The 25,381-nt window shown below is 45.6% G+C and overlaps 1 protein-coding gene across 1 annotated transcript in view; it reads left to right on the forward strand.

Annotated features, from left to right (window-relative positions):
* The window catches only part of matn4 (matrilin 4), a 157,173-nt gene that overhangs the window by 49,082 nt on the left and 82,710 nt on the right, over positions 1-25,381 (forward strand). The window contains exons 2-3 of the mRNA XM_034165921.1: positions 24,053-24,186; positions 24,919-25,094. Coding sequence (XP_034021812.1) covers positions 24,111-24,186; positions 24,919-25,094 — 252 coding nt within the window. The 5' untranslated portion in view covers positions 24,053-24,110. The remainder of the gene's footprint in view (positions 1-24,052; positions 24,187-24,918; positions 25,095-25,381) is intronic.

Raw genomic sequence — 25,381 nt, forward strand, 5'->3', positions numbered from 1 at the left:
ACCCCGGTTATATCAGATGATTGTCAAATCAACTTTTTGGCTTTGCAAATGGCTTTTTTTTTTTTTTATAAATTAAGTTTAAAAACAAAACAAAACAACAGCAAAAAACAAACAAACAAAAAAAAAACATTACAAGACAGCTCTGCAGTGTTTGCACATGCACAGTGCGAGCGGTTGGATGCTTGTAGCTTTTCAGCAGCAGGATAACCCCCCGAGTCACACTAACTGTCAGAATGCTCGTAGCACGGGCCGGGGCGGAGGATTAGCAGCAATCTTCCATTCCAGCTTATTAATTAATCAAAAACCTAGACAGAGCTTTAATTCATTTGAAAGCTTGTCTCTTAGTCTTGTCCATCCAAATTGGAAGTCCCAAAAAACCAGTTTTATTTGTTATTATCTATCGTCCACCTGGTCGTTACTGTGAGTTTCTCTGTGAATTTTCAGACCTTTTGTCTGACTTAGTGCTTAGCTCAGATAAGATAATTATAGTGGGCGATTTTAACATCCACACAGATGCTGAGAATGACAGCCTCAACACTGCATTTAATCTATTATTAGACTCTATCGGCTTTGCTCAAAAAGTAAATGAGTCCACCCACCACTTTAATCATATTTTAGATCTTGTTCTGACTTATGGTATGGAAATAGAAGACTTAACAGTATTCCCTGAAAACTCCCTTCTGTCTGATCATTTTTTAATAACATTTACATTTACCCTGATGGACTACCCTGCAGTGGGGAATAAGTTTCATTACACTAGAAGTCTTTCAGAAAGCGCTGTAACTAGGTTTAAGGATATGATTCCTTCTTTATGTTCTCTAATGTCATATACCAACACAGAGCAGAGTAGCTACCTAAACTCTGTAAGGGAGTTAGAGTATCTCGTCAATAGTTTTACATCCTCATTGAAGACAACTTTGGATGCTGTAGCTCCTCTGAAAAAGAGAGCTTTAAATCAGAAGTGTCTGACTCCGTGGTATAACTCACAAACTCGTAGCTTAAAGCAGATAACCCGTAAGTTGGAGAGGATATGGCGTCTCACTAATTTAGAAGATCTTCACTTAGCCTGGAAAAAGAGTTTGTTGCTCTATAAAAAAGCCCTCCGTAAAGCTAGGACATCTTTCTACTCATCACTAATTGAAGAAAATAAGAACAACCCCAGGTTTCTTTTCAGCACTGTAGCCAGGCTGACAAAGAGTCAGAGCTCTATTGAGCTGAGTATTCCATTAACTTTAACTAGTAATGACTTCATGACTTTCTTTGCTAACAAAATTTTGACTATTAGAGAAAAAATTACTCATAACCATCCCAAGATGTATCGTTATCTTTGGCTGCTTTCAGTGATGCCGGTATTTGGTTAGACTCTTTCTCTCCGATTGTTCTGTCTGAGTTATTTTCATTAGTTACTTCATCCAAGCCATCAACATGTTTATTAGACCCCATTCCTGCCAGGCTGCTCAAGGAAGTCCTACCATTATTTAATGCTTCAATCTTAAATATGATCAATCTATCTTTGTTAGTTGGTTATGTACCACAGGCCTTTAAGGTGGCAGTAATTAAACCATTACTTAAAAAGCCATCACTTGACCCAGCTATCTTAGCTAATTATAGGCCAATCTCCAACCTTCCTTTTCTCTCAAAGATTCTTGAAAGGATAGTTGTAAAACAGCTAACTGATCACCTGCAGAGGAATGGTCTATTTGAAGAGTTTCAGTCAGGTTTTAGAATTCATCATAGTACAGAAACAGCATTAGTGAAGGTTACAAATGATCTTCTTATGGCTTTGGACAGTGGACTTATCTCTGTGCTTGTTCTGTTGGACCTCAGTGCTGCTTTTGATACTGTTGACCATAAAATTTTATTACAGAGATTAGAGCATGTCATAGGTATTAAAGGCACTGCGCTGCGGTGGTTTGAATCATATTTGTCTAATAGATTACAGTTTGTTCATGTAAATGGGGAATCTTCTTCACAGACTAAAGTTAATTATGGAGTTCCACAAGGTTCTGTGCTAGGACCAATTTTATTCACTTTATACATGCTTCCCTTAGGCAGTATTATTAGACGGTATTGCTTAAATTTTCATTGTTACGCAGATGATACCCAGCTTTATCTACCCATGAAGCCAGAGGATGCACACCAATTAGCTAAACTGCAGGATTGTCTTACAGACATAAAGACATGGATGACCTCTAATTTCCTGCTTTTAAACTCAGATAAAACTGAAGTTATTGTACTTGGCCCCACAAATCTTAGAAGCATGGTGTCTAACCAGATCGTTACTCTGGATGGCATTTCCCTGATCTCTAGTAATACTGTGAGAAATCTTGGAGTCATTTTTGATCAGGATATGTCATTCAAAGCGCATATTAAACAAATATGTAGGACTGCCTTTTTGCATTTACGCAATATCTCTAAAATCAGAAAGGTCTTGTCTCAGAGTGATGCTGAAAAACTAATTCATGCATTTATTTCCTCTAGGCTGGACTATTGTAATTCATTATTATCAGGTTGTCCTAAAAGTTCCCTAAAAAGCCTTCAGTTGGTTCAGAATGCTGCAGCTAGAGTACTGACGGGGACTAGCAGGAGAGAGCATATCTCACCCGTGTTGGCCTCTCTTCATTGGCTTCCTGTTAATTCTAGAATAGAATTTAAAATTCTTCTTCTTACTTATAAGGTTTTGAATAATCAGGTCCCATCTTATCTTAGGGACCTCGTAGTACCATATTACCCCATTAGAGCGCTTCGCTCTCAGACTGCAGGCTTACTTGTAGTTCCTAGGGTTTGTAAGAGTAGAATGGGAGGCAGAGCCTTCAGCTTTCAGGCTCCTCTCCTGTGGAACCAGCTCCCAATTCAGATCAGGGAGACAGATACCCTCTCTACTTTTAAGATTAGGCTTAAAACTTTCCTTTTCGCTAAGGCTTATAGTTAGGGCTGGATCGGGTGACCCTGGACCATCCCTTGGTTATGCTGCTTTAGACGTAGACTGTGGGGGGGTTCCCATGATGCACTATTTCTTTCTCTTTTTGCTCCGTATGCATCACTCTGCATTTTATCATTAGTGATCGATCTCTGCCCCCCTTCTCGGCATGTCTTTTTCCTGGTTCTTTCCCTCAGCCCCAACCAGTCTCAGCAGAAGACTGCCCCTCCCTGAGCCTGGTTCTGCTGGAGGTTTCTTCCTGTTAAAAGGGAGTTTTTCCTTCCCACTGTGGCCAAGTGCTTGCTCATAGGGGGTCGTTTTGACCGTTGGGGTTTTCATAATTATTGTATGGCCTTGCCTTGCAATGTGGAGCGCCTTGGGGCAACTGTTTGTTGTGATTTGGCGCTATACAAGAAAAAAGTTGATTGATTGATTGACGGTCGACCAGAATAATATCAAACAGGTTTGATTTTCATTCGACCATACGATCGGCGATCAGGAGGTGGTCGTCAGATGTTAAACGCAGCTTGTTACTCCATGTACACTACACGATGCAGGATGCGTGATTAACCTGAAACTCGGTCCAAAAAATTCTCGCACAAATGAAAAATCATCTGAAAAAGGGCCAAAACTTGCACAGTGTAAAGCCAACATTTATGTAGACAGTATTGAGTGCACGTTTTACAACATCATAAAACGTGCGCATGGCACTAATAAATTGGGCGCACATTCTCTCCACATGCAAAACATTTTGCAGTGACACTTCCAGGACTCTGTAAAAATGCCTGTTTTTACAAATTAAAAAATGGAATATTTTACAAAAGCACATTTATCTGTAAACACCAACACACAACACACGTCACATTAACATGTTGGTTTACATAATGAATGACTGAACCAGTCAGTGTTTATCAGAGGCACTTTTACCCAGAATCCTTTGCGATCTGTCTGTGTTTGTTACAAAACCTCAGAATTAGTGCATTATTCAACATTAAAAGATATATGTTATATTTTAACTTTGTACAAATGACAGAATTGACATTAATGGAGTTATTCTATCGGTATTAATGTTATTTATAAATCAAAACCATAAGACAGCATGACTTTATTTTTCAAGACGTCCGCCTGACCGGAGCGTTGTGATTAGCAGAGAGCTGGGCTTTATGGCTGCTCTCAGAGTGTCTCTGTGCTGGAAGCTCTGCAGTAAACAAGAGCTTCCAGCAGGGGGCAGGATGTTCAAAGACAAAAGTGTAGCCTCATTGTTTGGCTCTGTTGTCACTTTTAATTCTAGTAGAAGCCATTATTAAAACTCAAATTCAGTTTATTAGTAGTTGCAAATGTACCAGAGACAATATTGGAATTTATTGGTTATCGGTTATCTGTAACTTCCGATACATTTTTGGGTGGTTTATCGTTTTATCTTTATCAAAGATAACTTTTCAGTTATCTCATTATCTGTTATCAAAGTCAATTTTTTGGTTATCTGTGCCCATCACTGCACAGCAGTATGTAATACTAAATAACTGTGAAGGAAGTGTACCCCAGAGTACTCATTGCCCCACCCCTCTGAAATACGGTGAAGACAATTGGACAAAGAGTAAATGCTGTTTTGTTTTTTTAATCTTAAATCACTGTACATATTGTAAGCCATTTAGTTTTGTTGTAGAAACAAAAGCCACATGCAGTGCTTTTTAATAAAATTAAAAATACTGGGACAAAGCATTCCAGAGCACGACATATTTTCCTGGTGTATTTTTGCCAGGAAACTAATGCTTTGTGGACCTAAGTAGGGATGCACCGATCCACATTTTTTCACTTCCAATGCGATCCCAATACCTGAATTTGGATATCTGCCGATACAGATACTGTTCTGATACCAGAGCTCTGTTTTCTTTAATATTATTATTATTATCATAATTGTTGATTTTATATGAGGATATTTTGTATCCTCAGTTATACATGAAGTGGTATAGAGGAGGATTTTCTGAAAAAGAAGATCTGAAAGCTCAGATACAATTTTCCAGAAGGTACATCTAAGAAACAAGCCTAGATTTGATGTTTTGATGAAAGAATTAAGTACTTTTATTTATTTTTTTTAGTGGTTTCTTGTGGGATTTTGGAAATGGAGAAATGCGCTCCGTCCTCAATACTGTACATGTACTTGTATGCAATTTTTGGGGCGCCCCTGTGAAAAATCAAATCAAATTAATCAAATCTTGATTGATGAGAAATGGCAGGTCTTGAAAAAAAGCAGACTTTATAGAGCAAAGATAGCTCTCTCTGTCTCTCTCCCTCTTTCTGTGTCTCCCTTTCTCTCTCTGTCTGTGGCCATCCCTCCCTCTCACTCTCTCTCCTAGAAATGAGCTCTTTACAATGCTGAAACACACACAAATGTAAAAGATGGAAATGGTACATATGTTTATGTACTCATTTAAACAACAACATTGTTGGGACAGTAGCTGAAGTTTCATCTCCTGAACACCAGATGACACACCTGCCCTGAGCACATGTACCATTTTAAAGAATGCCACAAAAATCACCAAAATATAAATAAAAATACTTAATTTACTCATATTTGGAGTCAGTCTGGGTCAGTCAGGGTAAATCGCCACACCCTTCCTCCCAGTTGTGATAAAAAGCTGGTCAGCAACTGTCAGTGCTCCTCTCGCTGCAAACTGTGGAAGGGACCTCCTGAATGGAGGTGTGTCTCATTCTTCTGCCATCTCCTCAAGACATGCCTCCGTTCAGAACAACCCCCGCACTCTGTACCCAGCAAGCAGAGCGGCCAGTAAGACGTTTCAGCACACACACAGACGGCTCCTGGGTCGGAAAACTCCACAGGTTGTATAGGAAATTTCCGATCCATGAATTACGTTGACATCGGAACCTGATACCGGTATTGTATCAGCTTGACCCCATCCCTAGACGTAGCGCCTGCATAACTAAGATGTTTGTTGGGAAAGTGTAGGAACACGGACCCACAACAGGGGGCGCAAATGAACGGACAATGGAGTAAGTCAAAATAACAAGCTTTACTGTTGTGAATGTGCACAACGAATACAACCAATCACAGCAATGGACAACAGTCAATTCACAAAAGTGTCGTGTGGGCAGGCTCGAAGATAGGAGACGCCTCTCCAAGGTAAGACCGGAACCACACGGCCTCCTCCGCCACAGGACCCCGGGAATACTGGAGCCGCCAAGTCCCGAACTCCCAGGTGGCCACTGCCTCCGCGTGTCGGACCTGGTACTCTCTGGTAGAAACGATATCTCGGCGATGAGGTGGAGATGCCGTCCTGCTGATATACCCCAGTGATAATTGCCGTCAGCTGTCTCAGGTGATGGGTGACAGCTGTTACCGAGGCTGCTCCTGTGGGGCGGCGGCGCCCTCTGGTGCCTGGAGCCCGCACTCCAGGCAGGGCGCCCTCTGGTGGTGGTGGGCCAGCAGTACCTCCTCTTCAGCGGCCCACACAACAGGACCCCCCCCTCAACGGGCGCCTCCTGGCGCCCGACCGGGCTTGTCCGGGTGGCGACGGTAGAAGTCGGCCAGGAGGGCCGGGTCCAGGATGAAGCTCCTCTTCACCCAGGAGCGTTCTTCGGGACCATACCCCTCCCAGTCCACCAGATATTGAAAGCCCCGGCCCATCCTACGGACGTCCAACAACCGGCGCACTGTCCAAGCCGGCTCGCCATCGATGATCCGGGCAGGAGGTGGTGCCGGACCGGGTGTACAGAGGGGCGAGGTGTGATGGGGCTTGAGCTTCGACACATGAAATACAGGATGGATCCGCAGTGAGGCTGGAAGCTGAAGCCTCACTGCGGCGGGATTGATGACCTTGAGGATTTTAAACGGTCCTATGTACCTGTCCTGTAGTTTAGGGGAGGCCACTTGTAGTGGGATGTCCTTTGTGGACAACCACACTTCCTGCCCGGGGCGATACGTAGGGGCCGGGGTCCGCCGCCGGTCTGCATGGGTCTTCGCCCTCATCCGGGCCTTCAACAAAGCAGAACGGGCGGCACGCCACACCCGACGGCACTTCCGCAGGTGGGCCTGGACCGAGGGCACACCGACCTCTCCCTCAACCACCGGGAACAACGGGGGCTGATACCCCAAACACACCTCAAAGGGGGAGAGGCCGGTGGCTGATGACACTTGACTGTTGTGGGCGTACTCGATCCAGGCCAGATGAGTACTCCAGGCCGCCGGGTGCGCGGCTGTCACACAACGCAGTGTTTGCTCCATTTCTTGATTGGCCCGCTCTGCTTGCCCGTTGGTCTGGGGGTGATACCCGGACGAGAGACTGACCGTGGCCCCCAGTTCCCGGCAAAAGCTCCTCCAGACATGCGAGGAGAACTGGGGACCGCGATCGGAGACGATGTCTGATGGTATCCCATGCAGGCGGACGACGTGGTGGACCAGGAGGTCCGCTGTCTCCTGGGCCGTTGGGAGCTTCGGGAGGGCCACGAAGTGGGCCGCCTTGGAGAATCGGTCCACTATCGTGAGAATGGTGGTGTTGCCCTGGGACGGCGGGAGGCCCGTGACAAAATCCAGGCCGATGTGGGACCAGGGGCGATGAGGCACGGGCAGCGGCTGTAGCAGTCCCGGAGCCTTGCGATGGTCGGCCTTGCCCCTGGCACAGGTGGTACAGGCCTGGATATAGTCCCGGATGTTGGCCTCCAGGGACGCCCACCAGAAGCGCTGCCGGACAACTGCCACGGTTCTTCGCACCTCTGGATGACAGGAGAGCTTAGAGCCGTGACAGAAGTCCAGGACTGCAGCCCTTGCCTCTGGTGGGACGTAAAGTCTGTTCTTTGGTCCAGTCCCGGGGTCCGGGCTTCGTGCCAGGGCCTCCCGGACGGTTCTCTCAACGTCCCAGGTGAGGGTGGCCACGATAGTGGACTCCGGGATGATGGGTTCCGGTGGATCCGACAACTCCGCTTTGACCTCGTCTTCATGTACCCGGGACAAGGCATCCGACTTCTGGTTCTTGGTCCCGGGCCGGTAGGTGATGCGGAAGTCAAAACGGCCGAAGAACAGTGACCAGCGGGCTTGCCTGGGATTCAGCCGCTTGGCGGTCCTGATATACTCCAGGTTCCGGTGGTCAGTGAAAACCGTGAATGGCACGGACGTTCCCTCCAACAGGTGTCTCCACTCTTCAAGAGCCTCTTTCACCGCAAGGAGTTCTCGGTTGCCGACGTCATAGTTCCGTTCAGCCGGGGTCAACCTGCGGGAAAAATCGGCACACGGATGAAGGACCTTATCGGTCTTCCCACTCTGGGACAGCACAGCTCCTATCCCTGAGTCCGAGGCGTCCACTTCAACCACTAACTGGCGACTAGGATCGGGCTGCACCAGAACGGGTGCAGACGAGAAGCGCCGTTTCAACTCCTTGAACGCGGCCTCGCAACGATCCGACCAGGTGAAGGGGACTTTTGGTGAGGTCAGGGCTGTCAGGGGGCTAACAACCTGACTGTAGCCCTTAATGAACCTCCTGTAGAAATTCGCAAAGCCGAGGAACTGTTGCAGCTTCCTACGGCTTGTGGGTTGGGGCCAGTCTCTCACCGCTGCAACCTTGGCCGGATCAGGTGCGACGGAGTTGGGGGAGATGATGAACCCCAGGAAGGACAAAGAGGTGCGGTGAAACTCACACTTCTCGCCCTTAACAAACAGCCGGTTCTCCAATAACCGCTGCAGGACCTGACGTACATGCCGGACATGAGTCTCAGGATCCGGAGAAAAGATGAGTATATCGTCTAGATATACGAAGACGAACCGGTGCAGGAAGTCCCGCAATACGTCGTTAACCAAGGCTTGGAACGTCGCGGGGGCGTTTGTGAGGCCGAACGGCATGACCAGGTACTCAAAGTGACCTAAGGGGGTGTTGAATGCCGTCTTCCACTCGTCTCCCTTCCGGATCCGAACCAGATGATACGCGTTTCTAAGATCAAGCTTGGTAAAAATCTTGGCTCCATGCAGGGGCGTGAACACCGAATCCAACAGGGGTAACGGGTATCGGTTGCGAACCGTGATTTCGTTCAGCCCCCTATAATCGATGCATGGACGAAGTCCGCCATCTTTTTTACCCACAAAAAAGAAACCTGCGCCCATCGGGGAGGTGGAATTTCGGATCAACCCGGCAGCTAACGAGTCCCGGATGTAGGTCTCCATTGATTCGCGCTCAGGCCGTGAGAGGTTGTACAGTCTACTGGACGGGAACCCACTGCCTGGAACCAAATCGATGGCACAATCGTACGGACGGTGGGGGGGGGAGTGTGAGCGCCAGATCCTTGCTGAACACGTCGACAAGGTCGTGGTACTCCACCGGCACCGTCCCCAGATTGGGCGGGACTCTGACCTCCTCCTTAGCTTGGGAGCCGGGAGGAACCGAGGAACCTAGACACACCCGATGGCAGGTCTCGCTCCACTGAACCACTACCCCGGACGGCCAATCAATCCGGGGATTGTGCTTCAACATCCAGGGAAAGCCTAAAACCACACGGGAAGTGGCCTGAGTCACAAAAAACTCGATCACCTCCCGGTGGTTTCCTGACACCACCAGCGTTACAGGTGGTGTCTTATGTGTGATCGGAGGGAGCAGGGAGCCATCTAGCGCTCGAACCTGCACAGGCGAGGTAAGCGCCACCAGAGGGAGCCCTATCTCCCTGGCCCATCTGCAGTCCAACAGATTCCCCTCAGAGCCTGTGTCCACCAGTGCTGGGGCCTTCAGGGTTAAATCCTCATACAGGATCGTGACTGGGAGTCGTGTAGCAATGTGGGTGTGTCCCACGTGAATGTCTCGGCCCACCCCTAGCCCAGTCTCTAGGGGCGGGCGTTGGTGTTGTAACCGCTCGGGGCAGTCTCTCACATGGTGCTCTAGTGCACCACAAACAAAACAAGCTCCATGGGCCCGTCTCCTCTGTGCAGCTGGTGCCCTAAATGTTGCCCTACTCGTGTCCATAGCTTCGTCAGTAGGGGGAGCTGTGGCCCCACGGAGCGCAGGGGCCGTGGAGCGTGGGGAAGGCGGAGCGCGGTCGGAACCGGAAGGGAGAGGGACGGCGCGTGCCCGGCCACGCCCTTCGTCTCGTTCCCGCCGACGTTCTTCTAACCGGTTGTCCAACCGTATGACAAGATCGATAAGCCCGTCTAAATCCCGCGGTTCGTCCTTAGCCACCAGGTGCTCCTTGAGAACCAAAGACAGTCCGTTTACAAAGGCGGCGCGGAGGGCAGCGTTATTCCAGCCGGATCTCGCAGCCGCGATGCGGAAGTCGACTGCATAAACAGCTGCGCTCCGGCGCCCCTGTCTCATTGACAGTAGCACGGTTGAAGCGGTCTCGCCCCTATTAGGGTGATCGAACACGGTTCTGAGCCCCCTCACAAACCCATCGTATGTCAGAAGGAGCCGTGAATTCTGCTCCCAGAGCGCTGTAGCCCAAGCGCGTGCCTCACCGCGAAGCAGGTTTATGACATAAGCTACTTTACTAGCATCGGTCGCGTACATAACGGGACGCTGTGCGAAGACGAGCGAACACTGCATCAGAAAATCCGCGCACGTCTCCACACAGCCTCCGTACGGCTCTGGAGGGCTTATGTATGCTTCCGGGGAAGGAGGGAGAGGTCGTTGAACAACCAGTGGAACGTCAACGTTACGCACAGGATCTACGGGAGGGAGAGCCGCAGCGGCGCCCGGAGGGCGCGCTTCCACCTGCGCGGCGAGAGCCTCCACCCTGCGGTTCAGGAGGACGTTCTGCTCGGTCATGAAATCCAACCGAGTCGTGAAAGCGGTGAGGATCCGCTGCAACTCACCGATTACCCCTCCCGCGGACGCCTGCGCGTCCTGTTCTTCCATTGGCCGTTCAACAGCCGGTTGACGCCCCTCGGGATCCATGACGCTGGCCGAGATATCCTGTTGGGAAAGTGTAGGAACACGGACCCACAACAGGGGGCGCAAATGAACGGACAATGGAGTAAGTCAAAATAACAAGCTTTACTGTTGTGAATGTGCACAACGAATACAACCAATCACAGCAATGGACAACAGTCAATTCACAAAAGTGTCGTGTGGGCAGGCTCGAAGATAGGAGACGCCTCTCCAAGGTAAGACCGGAACCACACGGCCTCCTCCGCCACAGGACCCCGGGAATACTGGAGCCGCCATGTCCCGAACTCCCAGGTGGCCACTGCCTCCGCGTGTCGGACCTGGTACTCTCTGGTAGAAACGATATCTCGGCGATGAGGTGGAGATGCCGTCCTGCTGATATACCCCAGTGATAATTGCCGTCAGCTGTCTCAGGTGATGGGTGACAGCTGTTACCGAGGCTGCTCCTGTGGGGCGGCGGCGCCCTCTGGTGCCTGGAGCCCGCACTCCAGGCAGGGCGCCCTCTGGTGGTGGTGGGCCAGCAGTACCTCCTCTTCAGCGGCCCACACAACAATGTTCTTGTGCAAACTTTAAGCTCTTGGGGATAAATGCAGTAGAATCATAAAAGAACTCTCAGGCAGCCAAGAATTTACATAATTTAATGTTAATAGATGCTAACAGTCGTAAATGCATACAGAGGTCCTAAAAGCGGAAGTTTCCATCAGTTTTATAATCAGGGTCATCTCACCCACTCACTCCATTAATCCTAAATTTACAAATCACAAAGAATAATCTGTTCATCAGAAACATTTACAAGATTGATATTTTGTCCTTTTGTTCCCCTACCCCTGACTACAGTTTATCACTTTCATTAGTGATGAAAATGATATCCTGATGCATTTACTAAATGCAAACTTTGGTGTTTTTCAGTAACAATATGTGCCAATGTGGTTTTTCTTCTTTTATCCCATTGAGAGTTGGGCTTAGACCTGCAGAGAGAACAAACTAATTTAGAGTTACATCGGCAGGTGACGACACAGTTAATGATTTTGTTCATTAAATATCAAAGATCTGTGGGTTTCCTGAAGCACATTTATAACTTTTTTGCACTGATTAAATAAAACAAACTTCAAACACATGAACTACAGACAAAACTAATTTCTGCAATCAATTGTAAGACCGTGACTAACAGAGGCCCTGATTAGATGAATACATTAATTATATGCACCTATCCAACAGAGGATTCCAGTGTGATTACTGCACTGAGGATAGTTATTAGTGTTATAAACCACTTGTATGAGGATGTAGCCAGAGGGGAAGATTGTCTGCTTGGATAATGATCATTTCCCAACCATCAATTGTAATCTGCACAGTTGCTACTCTGCTGTCATCACAAGGTTTCACCTAAACTTGTTGATTCCAAATCACTGAGTCTGGTGTAATACCAAGGATTATGTTGGGTTAAGAGCCAAGACTAAGGCTAATAAAGGACTTAGCCCAGGATGAGGTTATGGTATTTGTGGTTAATATTAGTGATTTGAGAGAATGTACACATATAATATACAGCACCAGATCCCACTATGTTACAAATCCATAAAACCTAACCACGTGTACCTTGAATCCAAGTCTTAATTTCACCCACATTTTGTTTAAAAAGGTGAAATCATTTTCATAATAAGCCTACTACAAACAAAGGGTAAAAGAAACAGGAGCATATGTAATACCACAGGACTACTGCGAATATAAAAACTTGAACCTATAAAAGGCAGATTTTAGGCGACCCTTAAAGTGTCAAGCAGCTGATCTGTCAACTGGGACAGCGATTCTGAAGAATTCAGGGCAAAAAAGGGAACACGTACCTTTTGTTTTAATTCTGTAATGAAGGATGTAAATCTGTTAACACTTCATGAACTCAACAGGCCTTTTGTGTGAAAGGTCACAGGTGATATCAAGAATAAGTCAGGTCAGGAGGCATTAGAACAATGGAGACGGTGTTATTTTCTTGAAACCATAAGGGCAAAGAATGTTCCAAAAACATGTGTTTGAGAGCCTGATAAATGAGTGAAAGTGGGCAAGGATGGCAGGAGTAGGAACAGCGAAGAAAGATAATGAGATAAACAGAGAAAAGCCTCATTGTGCTCAGCGCCATCTGCTGACTCACGGCTCAGACTGGAGCTGGTGAAGTTCACAGACTCTGGCTGCCGTTCAGACAGCGGTAAACCTCTGAAGGACCGCACCGGGGACCTGACAAAGACGAGATTTCTTTCATGCTGCCTGTTGGCCCCCGAGCATGTGCCCTGAACATAAACACATCCCAGACATTCTCATTTTGGCTGTGCTGCTGGAGATCTGATGGACGACGCACAGTCTGACAGAGAAGATCAGCATTGCGTTTACAGAAAGGCCTGCACCTTATCCAGGTGTTCTGTTTAATTATGGGGAAGAACTGGAATGGCCTGCTGAAACACACCTACTATCATCATCATTGTCATCACAAAAAGAAAGCAGCTGGTGTTGGGTTGCACTTTAAAATGTTCATTTCTGAACCAGTTAGAGGCAAATATATACCAGTTACTAATATTCTATGTAAGGCTGTGTGGTGTAACTGATGTATATGTACCTTTTTGGCTTTGCAAAATGTTGATTCCTATTTTAGTCAGCTGGCAAATTTCTCTCCACCATTCACAGATGTGCATGATGTTCAGGGGAAGATGGGACGTGACCTCAGCACCAAGTTACTGCAAGCAAAAAAATGCTTTAGTTTGTAATATAAGAACAAAAACACAACGTTATTACCTGGTTACCAATACTAACCGATTACAGCAGACTTGGGCGATCATTAAACTGCACTAAAATGGAACTAATGTGTTGACCTGTTTATGGTACATCCAACTCAGCTATCACTCAACCTGAAATCGCAGTGGATGGAACTGTCCATAAGGTAGTCTCACTTCAATTACCTTGGCAGTTATGTAGCCAGTAGTGTTTCCCTCATGAAATTAATAACATCAGTGCTGTTGCAACAGCTTTTGGAAAGCTATGTACTGTACGTGTGTCTTTGATAATCAGTTCAAACCACAGCCTGACTGGAAAATCAGTAAGGGCCCTTGGGCAAGGTCCTATTGGGGAGTATGTCTCAGGGCCATGTTCTTGTCTAACATCATATCTCCTCTGGAAGGCCGTGAGGCATGCTGTTCATTTGCTTAACACGTGACTAAGGGTGTAATGGTACATGTATTTGTATTGAACTGTTTCGGTACAGGACGTTCGGTTGGGTACAGGGTTGTGCACGGGTGAGTTCGCATTGCGTGTGTTTACATTCAATGTTGCCAACTTGGCGACTTTCTCGCTAAATCTGGCGACTTTCCAAACCCTCTTGATGACTTATTTTCTCAAAAGTGACTAGCAACAAATCTGGTTACTTTTCCTGGCGTTACTGGAGACTTTTCAGATGTTTGGCGAATGAAAGTCTCTGTTGTCACCAAGCAGCAGCAGGTCTTCCCCTCCTCCTCCTCCTCCGCAGCCTGTAAAGCCATGGAAATAGAGACCTGGAATGGACGTCACGTAACTAGCGGCGTGCCGCACAGCGGCCATTACTAAGGGTGGAGAGAGCACCTTGAGCCTGTTAAACAGAAGTGAAATGAGAGGAGAAAAAAAAGGCAGCCAGTGCTTCACCATCAACTCCACCAACCACAAAAACAAATTCTCTAATACTAAAATGAACTGTGCAATAGCCTTAATGTCATTATGGAAAATAAATGTCTATTTTAAAGTCGTTATGTCGCAATTTAATATCAATATACTGAGACTATAACTCAACGCCATAAGTTCTTTTCATTAAGCTGCTTTCACATGCGGAAACAAAAATGTTTAAATATATTTATGTATATATACTTGCAGTTGTTTAATATGATATGTACATGGTGGTCACAGGTGGCATTTAAAGTCATAAATTCTGAATGGCTTTATATTGACGTGGAATAAAATGCTAGTAAAAATCATATATATATTGTCATTAAAAGACTGTATTATATTACAATAATATTACAGTGGAAAAAGCAGCAAGGTAAATGAGCACAATGGCAAGGCATACTTCAGATTTATATTTTAATATATAAGGATTTTTTTTTTATCCAGGCATGTATTGGTTTGTTAGAGCTTTTAATCAGCATGAATACAACTTACAAGGCTTAATTTATAAAAATCCATTGAGAATTATGATGACAGAAAAAAAAAAAAAAAATCACAGTAAATGAACAGAATGGCATATTTTCCCCAAATTTCCACACTTTACATAATTTTTTTTCTACCCAGACATGTATGGGTTCATCAGAAAGAGCAATTAAAGGGCTTCAAAACAAGGCTACTTTTAATAAAATCTGTTAACAAAAAGAAAAGCAACACAGTTTGTCATAATTTCCCCAAATTTCTACCTTTTACATAAAAGTTTTTTTTCACCCACACATGCATAGGTTCATTGGAAAGAGCTTTCAAATGGCTTTAAAACAAGCCCACTGTTATGTGTCGACGCGGGTTGAGGAGCGGACCTGTGTCAGACGGAACCTAGTGCTACAAATAACCAGAAAAGCGGTTCCAAAAACAATATATTTATTTCACCCGCTGTGCTTAAAAAGTGTAAAAACAAAAATAGCGTCCTTCTGGTGGAGTGACTGTTGGCACGCTCTCCAGCGCCCGCAAGGATCAAAGCCCGGTGCTCCTGGACCCACTACCACCGCCAAACACCCCCCAGGTGGACACGACAAAATGACTCTCTGTGAAGCAAAGAAGAGGTGAGGTAAGTCAGCAGTTACAACAATAACTTTCAAAAGACACACGCCATCAGCAACACATTCAGGTCTGTATCTTTTTTAACTTTATGCAAATGAGCAGCTTCTCACAACAGGTGGAGGATCACTTATCCGCATGCCACAGCAGTGAGAAGCAAGCTGCACAATTCTCATCACAATTCAAGTATACTGTGTAACAAAACACCAAGTTACTATCAACAATTAGTCAACACTTAATCACCTTTGATGTGTGCTGACAGCATGTGTCCTCACCCTTCCCTGCTTCACGGGCTCGATGTGTCAAACCCAGGCGCGGTCCTCAGCGTCTCACAAACGAACATCACAAGGTCGAGTTCCCGGCAGTTCTGCTTGAATCACACATGCCTTAAATGCAGAACGCCATCCAATTATCTGCTTCAGCTGAAAGTCTTTAAGGTTGCATGTGAGCACCAGTCACAGGTGCTACACATGATGTTGATGAGGGTGAGGACTCTTCAGCCAGCACCTTCTCCACAGACAAATCAGTTTCCATGCCACCTGAAGAGCAAAGAAAAGAAAAGAACACCAAAATATCCAGCCACACCCCCCAACACACAACAGTACCCCCCCATCAACGGGAAGCCTCCCGGCGACCGAACAGACCAGGCCCGAGAACAGCACCTCCCTCCGGGGTCCACGTCAGGAAGCAGACAGCACCACGCTCCCAAGGTCCACCACAGACAGCAGGACAGGCACCGCAGCTGGAAGGCCGGCTGGCATCAACAAAAGCCCCAAAACATTCCCCAGTACAATTCAACACACAGAAAAAAACATAAAACCCACCCAAAACCTCCCCAGGGGACCGTCCCATCAAACCCCGGGAAGAAAAGAAAAACTCCCAAACGCAAAAATCCAACACAGCTCCACAAACACAATACAAACGTAAATGCATAAAAGAAAAATAACAAACAACCCCCCCAGAATGACCTGCAGAGCCAAACCCCCCCCAGAAGGCCTTCATCGCCAGTTCCAGGAGGAACAGCCAGAACCATAATCCCACAAAGGTCCCCAGGTGTACATGGAGCAAAACGGCGCCCCCCAGGGGACCGTACCATCAACCCCAGGAGGTACCCTCCCCACAACCCCGGAACCCCAGACCCGGTCACACTTGGCTAGGTGGCCCCAAGCCAATTCCCCCCCAGAGGACCATCCCATCAACCCTGGAGGTGGAACCCGGAAGGAAACAGAACAAAATCAAAAATCAACCCCCGGAGGACTACCAAAAACAACCCCGGGGGGATATAAAACGACCGTAAACCCTGTTACCCTCCCCGGCACCCCGAAAGACCCCGGGTCCCTCCCAGAGCCCCTCGGCGGCTCAACTTTGGCGAACGACTTAATGTTTTGAGCCGAAGGGAACAGGAAAAAACTAACCCAGATCCAACCCCAAGGCGCAGCAGAGAACCGGAAATATGTCCGGTGCCCCAACTCGACCATACCCCAGCCTCTCGGGAGGGGTGGAACTACCGAAATGGCGAACGGCAACAGATCGGCCCACCCCTCCGACTGAGGTAAGTCTCCGCTGCACCACACCCCGGCAACACCAATGACGAACGGTACAAAGGCTCACCGAGGCTGGAGTGGAACCGGGCCCTAACCAAACCAAGAAAAACGCCTCTAACACCCCCCCCCCCAGGTGCAGAGGTCTTCTGAGAATGCTCAGCGTGACCAACCTGCACCACCCCACAACCCACAAGACAAACAGTCTTGGGGCAAGTGAGGTTGGGGTTAGGGATGTAGAGAAATAAAAAACAACAAAATAAAACGACCCAACAACCCAAACAGAAAATACCTAAAAACACATAAAAAATTAACAATTAAGTGAGCCCAGGCGGACTTCTAACCGCCTAACAATCACTCCACCAGATACGCCTCTGACTCCCCATACAATTATAACCCCTATTTAAAGAAAACAAAACATTTACTCGTGCTAGATTTTTTTTTTTTTTTTATGTGTGTTATTTTGCCTGTCCCAGAACACTTGGAGATACGTCACCATTATTTCTCTTGACGCTTACATGTCGGGGCAATACAGTAATCTCTGCTCGTCCGAGCTGCATGGGCTCGTCAACAGGAGGAGCCAGAGGTCCCGTCGGAGGAGCCTCAGTGGAGCGAAGAAGAGGCGGCCCAGATCTCTGTCGGGGAAAGCCCCGAGACGAAAAAACCCGCTCTGATGGGCGTCCTCTCTCGCGTCCACGCTCCTTCATCCGATCATCTAGACGAATCACCAACGATATTAGCTCATCTAAATCGTTTGGCTCGTCACGGACTGCCAGCTCGTCTTTTAATGACTCATTTAACCCATCTACAAACATTCCTCGTAAAGCTGCGGCGCTCCAACCTGACTGAGCAGAAACCAGAGAACATTGCATCACCGCACAAGGCTCCGGACGACAAACAATTGGTTCGGACGCCGAATCTCTGGGTGACGGAGTTATCTGCACTAGTATCGATGATGCCGCAGCTGGAGCAGCAGGAAGCGGAACGGCTTGCGCTGCAAGCTCCGTAACACGGGCGTCTGTTTGTTTAATTTGGTTTGCGAGATGCTGTAATTGCTCCCATATTTTCTCCAAGTGTTTTTGAACTTTTTCAGCAAAAGGAACCGCTTCTGCCGCTGGGTCCATTATGGAATGGCCGGGAACTACTGTTATGTGTCGACGCGGGTTGAGGAGCGGACCTGCGTCAGACGGAACCCAGCGCTACAAATAACCAGAAAAGCGGTTCCAAAAACAATATATTTATTTCACCCGCTGTGCTTAAAAAGTGTAAAAACAAAAATAGCGTCCTTCTGGTGGAGTGACTGTTGGCACGCTCTCCAGCGCCCGCAAGGATCAAAGCCCGGCGCTCCTGGACCCACTACCACCGCCAAACACCCCCCAGGTGGACACGACAAACTGACTCTCTGTGAAGCAAAGAAGAGGTGAGGTAAGTCAGCAGTTACAACAATAACTTTCAAAAGACACATGCTATCAGCAACACATTCAGGTCTGTATCTTTTTTAACTTTATGCAAATGAGCAGCTTCTCACAACAGGTGGAGGATCACTTATCCGCACGCCACAGCAGTGAGAAGCAAGCTGCACAATTCTCATCACAATTCAAGTATACTGTGTAACAAAACACCAAGTTACTATCAACAATTAGTCAAACACTTAATCACCTTTGATGTGTGCTGACAGCATGTGTCCTCACCCTTCCCTGCTTCACGGGCTCGATGTGTCAAACCCAGGCGCGGTCCTCAGCGTCTCACAAACGAACATCACAAGGTCGAGTTCCCGGCAGTTCTGCTTGAATCACACATGACTTAAATGCAGAACGCCATCCAATTATCTGCTTCAGCTGAAAGTCTTTAAGGTTGCATGTGAGCACCAGTCACAGGTGCTACACATGATGTTGATGAGGGTGAGGACTCTTCAGCCAGCACCTTCTCTACAGACAAATCAGTTTCCATGCCACCTGAAGAGCAAAGAAAAGAAAAGAACACCAAAATATCCAGCCACACCCCCCAACACACAACACCCACATTTAATAAAATCTGTTAAGAAATAGCGACGCTAGTGCAAAAAAGCGGTCAGTTTATTATTGATGATCTGCACATCTCCACCCTTAGTAATGGTGCCTTCCTGTCCTGAGCGACGCTAATAGATTGAGGCGCGCACGTCCATTCCAGTCTATGGCCCTGTCCCAATACCCACACTACACCCTACGCCCCTGTGTGAGTACACTCAGAAGAAGTGTGCATTAGGGTTCGAGTGTGCAGGTCACAAGTGTCCAAAAATTGCAGGATTGGGACAGCGTGGGTTACGTCATATACCTGCGCCACTACGTCATTTCTGCAACATTTATATATAACATAGAATTAAATTTACATTTTTAAATATCACAGATGCAAAGGCATTTTGGCAATCAAATTACCTTATACTTTTTCTTAAGGTTTCCCATTTTTTCTTGCAATGCTGAGGAGTTACCTTTCCCTCCAGGTCCGTAATTTTTATGATTTCGCTGCAAGAGTCATTAAATAAACAATTATACTGTTTTTTTTTTTTTTTTTTTTTTTTTACTTACATAAACTTGTTTATATTGTTTACAGCTGTAAACTTACTCATAGCCTTGAGTTGAAGCATTCGTGTGCCCAGTGAAAAGATGGTCATTTTCAGACCGGAATGTAATAAAATTATGTAATTTCATCTGTCCCTGTGGAATAAAAAAAACAAGTGTTTAGGCAATGACATCTTGACACACATCTTCAGAAATGTAAATTAGTGATTGGTCATTTATTTAAGGTAGTTGTTTAATTTTTTTTAATTTAAAGGAGTGGGTAAATAACCGGTAAATGTTTTAAATAAATACTATTTTTATTTGGCTGTTAAATTGGTTGTTTTATGACATAACTACAAAAAGTAATGAAATTGTTCGCACTAATGTCCGTAAATACACACCAAAACGTCATGGCAGAGCAAACGTCCATTGTAATTACACGTTAAAAATAAAATATTTACACTTGAAAAGACATTTTTTCGGCACGGGCACAGGAGCTCGATTGCCATCCATCTTTTTCCAAGATTTTTCCGTCGTTTTGCTCAAATACGTCACATGCAGCAATGAATTGTGGGTAATCGGCTTCGGCGAAGTTCGCATCGATGCGGGCTTGGCTGAAGTGCAGACCAAGGGCGGAAACGGGGCGGGGCGAACTCCTCTCCGGAGAATTGGGACACTTGAACCCTTCAGCGGGAACGCGCATTTGAGGGGCACAAGGGTGGAAGTGCGGGTATTGGGACAGGGCCTGTATTTCCATGTGTAAAGCACTGAGCGGAGGGATATCTACAGTCCTCTTCACTCTGACTCGTTCAGCCGACTGACCTCATAAATTCCAGGGGAGCCTGAAGGTCATGGTTCTTGTTAACAGTGGTGCATGAGATGTCTGTTTTCAAGACCCCAGCGCTGTCATGGTGACTCTTTTGTTCAATGTTGGCATCTCTTTAATGCAGCATCTGGTTTTCTAAGTCCGTCTCCTGTCAGTATTTGAGTCTTAAATTCGCTCAACACATAAAATTACCCGGGTGGGGATCACAGGCAGAAAATCCCCAACAATCCTTAATCCCAGAGTTGCTCCCGGTGTGTAGTGAGCGCCTTGGATGGCAGCTCTCGGACATCAGTGTGTGACTGTGTCTGCAAATGGGTGAATGTGAGGCATAATTGTAAAGCGCTTTGAGTGTCTGATGCAGATGGGAAGCGCTATATAATTGCAGTCCATTTACCATTTGATAACCATGAACTTGAGCTCGACACCAAAACCCAAGTCCATCAAGCTGTTGTCATACAGTGGGGGAAATCAGTATTTGATCCACTGTCAGGTTTGCAGATTTTCCCACCTACAAAGAATGAAGAGGTCTGTAGTTTTTTTTATCGTAGTTACACTTCAACTGTGAGAGACAGAATCTAAAAAAAAATCTAGAAAATCACATTGTATGATTTTTAAATTATTAATTTGCATTTTATTGCATGAAATAAGTATTTGATCCCCGAGAAAAACAGACTTAATAATTGGTCTAGAAACACTTGTCTGCCATTACAGAGGTCAGATGTTTACTGTAGTTCTTGACCAAGTTTTCACACAATGCAACAGGGATTTTGGTCCACTCCTCCATACAGATCTTCTCCACATCTTTCAGGTTTGGAGTTTCACCTCCCTCCAAAGATTTTCTTTTGAGTTCAGGTCTGGAGACTGGCTAGGTCACTCCAGGACCTTGAAATGCTTCTTACGGAGCCCGTACTTAGTTGCCCTGGTTGTGTGTTTGGGGTCATTGTCATGCTGGAAGACCCAGCCACGACCCATCTTCAATGCTCTTACTGAGGGAAGGAGGTCGTTTGCCAAAATCTCGCAATACATGACCCCATCCATCCTCCCTTCAATATGGTGCAGTCGTCCTGTACCCTTTGCAGAAGAGCACCCCCAGAGTATGATGTTTCCACCTCCATGCTTCACGGTTGGGATGGTTTTCTTGGGGTTGTTCTCATCCTCTAAACATGGTAAGTGGAGTTGATTCCAGAAAGCTCTATTCTGGTCTCATCTGACTACATGACCTTCTCCCATGCCTCCTCTGGATCATCCAGATGGTCACTGGTGAACTTCAAATGGGCCTGGACATGTGCTGGCTTGAGCAGGGGACCTTGCTGCCCTGCAGGATTTTAAACCATGACAGCATCGTGTGTTACTAATGTAATCTTTGTGAATATGGTCCCAGCTCTCTTCAGGTCATTGACCAAGTCCTCCTGTGTAGTTCTGAGCTTTCTCAGAATCATCCTAACCCCATGAAGTGAGATCTTGGATGGAATGACCAAGGGAGTTGTTGTCTTCTCACCAAGCTGCTTGCCTGTTGTCCTGTAGCCCATCCCAGCCTTGTGCAGGTCTACAGTTTTGTCCTTGATGTCCTTAGACAGCTCTTTGGTCTTGGCCATGTGGACAGGTTGGAGTGTGATTGACTGAGTGTGTGCATAGGTGTCTTTTATACAGGTAACAGGTTCAAACAAGTGCAATTAATACAGGTAAAGAGTGCAGAATAGGTGGGCTTCTTAAAGAAAAATTAACAGGTCTGTGAGAGCCAGAATTCTTGCTGTTTGGTAGGGGATCAAATACTTATTTTATGCAAATTAAAGATTCTGTCTGTCACAGTTGAAGTGTACCTACGATAAAAAATACAGACCTCTCCATTCTTTGTAGGTGGGAAAACCTGTAAAATTGACAGTGGATCAAATACTTATTCCCCACTGTACCTACACTCCTGTATGGTTCTGAATTTTAAACTACATACTGCTATCAAGTCAAACAGCTAGAGAAATTACACTGAAGATATTTACATACAATCCTGAACATCGAGTGGTAAGACTGTATATGCTGAGGTTCTTGATTGGTGTTCTAGGACAACAATTGGTTGTTGGTTGAGGTTGTGTTCCAACAAAATACATTACGATGGTCTGGACATATGGCTACAATGGATGCATATTGTCGACCTAAACGCCTTCACTTCAATCAGCTGTCTACAGGAACCAGAAGTGTCATGGCTCCAAAGAAGAGATTTAAGGATGCCCTAAAAAGGACCTTCAAAGACTGTAATACAATAATAACAATGATAATAACCTTTATTTAGAAAATCCCATTGAGAGCGAGACCCCTTTTACAAGGGTGACCTAGCCAAAAAAGGCAGCAGCACAGGTTAACATCATCAAGAGAACATTAATAACAAATAAAATACAATCATCTTGGTAATTGTGAGTTGTAATGATGTGTGTGGGGAAAAAAACAGATTAGAATTTAAAGACACAGGCACTGTGCAAAAGAATTCCGTTTGTGATCTCTTAAAACAGAGCGGAAGGCATTCAAAGAAGTTAACCCAGACTGTTTCAGTTCAGATTGGAAAACATTCCAATCAGAGGGAGCAGAAAAACTGAAAGCTTTCTTTCCCATTTCAGTGCGGACACGTGGTACACGGAAACATAACATGTTGTTTGAACGCAGAGCATAATAGCTTTCAGATCTCTGAAGTAAACTGGATAAATAGGTCGGAAATGTGAGATGGATAACTGATGAGGTTATCAGATAGATTGGTGTGGAGGAGAGCGGTCTGTAATGGTGTGAAGACCGTTGAAAAGAAGAGGTGATCGGCTGAGGAAAGACGTGTCAGGCAAAAGGTTGCTGAGGCACTAAAAGTAGAACAGCCTCCTGGGTAGATGTTTGTGCAGAAATCATATGGACCACCATGGTTTATGTCAAGTGGCAGTGATCATTATTTCAGATTTATGTTCTGGAACATAAAAAAATATATAGTTTCTGGTTTGTTTTTTGTTCCAGTTGATATATTGTTTCTGGTTTTCATTCCTTGATGGGTTCAAAGCCTTCAGACGTCTCCACACAAAAACATCATGTAACAATCCCAGTTCTCTGCACAAGAATTATTATGTCTGCCAGGGACATAATAAAATCATCAGTGTTTATTTATTTAATTATTTTGCTGTCTGTCTGTTAGCAGGATTACGTCAAAACTACTGCATGGATTTTGATGACATTTTCTCCACAGATAGATATTAGGACATGGAAGACTCCATTAAATTTTGGAGGTGATCAAGAGCCGGATTCTCGATCAAGATTTCACTTTATATAGGCCTTGAAGGATTACATCAAAACTACTTCATGGTGTCTCATATATTAGGGCATGACTCTACTGAATTTTGGAGGTGATCTGGATTCGGATTGAGGGACACCAGAAATCTGATTGCTCTTGTTACCTCTGTGTCCTTCTTTAAAAACAGATTAAAACAAAATAAAGCACACAAGTATCTGTTAGTTGTAAAGGAACAGACGTAGACACATTTTTTAAATTTAACCATTTTTAACATTGCTGTTTTCATAAATGATCTGTTTTACCTTTGCTTCTTTCATTCTCACCCTCACAGTTTGAGCCGGCTGTAGTCCAGCTGCAAGTGACCCGTCTGCCAGATCAGGATCGTCAGGATGAGATGGTTCAGAGAATCATGTGGCTTCATTCTATTGACTCTGGCTGTTCTCATTACCGCCAGGCCAAAAGCAGGTCAGTCTGCTGGTACCGGGGGAAATAAGACTGGCAGGCTTATGGCTGTTTTCATTACCATCTTCCAAAACATGGAAGCTAGGAGACGCATATGCACCAGTTTATGGTGGGGAGAACTATGCACAAAAAAGAAGGAATGGTTAATAAATAAATATGTTTTCAATATAGCATCTATTTAAGATTTTGAAATATTGGACATTAAGCACATACACATAACATGAATAGCGCCTTGCATGATAAAAACATAAAAATATGTCATATTAGCTGACGTTCTAACTTCAGTCCAGCTTTTTGTGAAGATATTTTAGTTTTTTGTTAATACCTTTCTTTCTCTGCCTTGGTGACATTAAAAAAAATGCTCACACTCACGTCATGTTATTCCTCGCGCATGTTTGTGATGGTGAAGTGGCCAGTGAGAAAAAGACAAAAACAGCTTCCTATGCAAGTTGAGGTCATGGAGAAACATGCCGTGGTCATAAATAATGTGACAATAACTCTGCTGTGTGAAGTCAGTATCATTTATCTGTTGCTGCTTTGCTCCAGACTGAAAGCTTCAGATAAAAAAAAGAAAAAGAAAACCTTTCACTGCCTTCACAGGAATGTGTTTTACCTCCTGTCTCATACAATTTCACATTACGTCGCATTTTGGGTGAGTGGATACTGTATTTTTTGCAGTGTCCTGTCTTTGTGTTTGTCACTTGACCATTCTGTTGTCCTTCTTCTTATTCCAAGGTTCTGACCAGAAATGTAAGTCTGGCCCAGTGGATCTGGTCTTTCTCATCGACAGCTCTCGAAGTGTTCGGCCACATGAGTTTGAGACCATGAGGAAGTTTATGATCGACATTCTCAACACTCTGGACATCGGACCCAACACCACCAGAGTGGGAGTCATTCAGTACTCCAGCCAGGTGGGTCCACGGTATCTGATCCAGGTTGATTTCCTCTTTTGTGGGGGCCGGGGTGGGGGAGGCATATTCATCACTCTTATCAAATCACAAGCAGGATTAAGATCCAGCAATGCTTACTTGTTACCCTTTGCCACAGGTTGAGTTGTGAGCAGTTAGTCAGGATCAGGAGCCAAAGACTGGACCAGCATCAAAGAAACCAGGAACCAAGCTCAAACATGTAAAAGATGTATCTATAATATCTATCAGTGAATCGAAGAAACATAACCACATCCATTGCAACAGTATCG

Source organism: Thalassophryne amazonica, chromosome 3 (genome assembly GCF_902500255.1).
Source record: "Thalassophryne amazonica chromosome 3, fThaAma1.1, whole genome shotgun sequence".
In the NCBI taxonomy this organism is placed as follows: Eukaryota; Metazoa; Chordata; class Actinopteri; order Batrachoidiformes; family Batrachoididae; genus Thalassophryne; species Thalassophryne amazonica.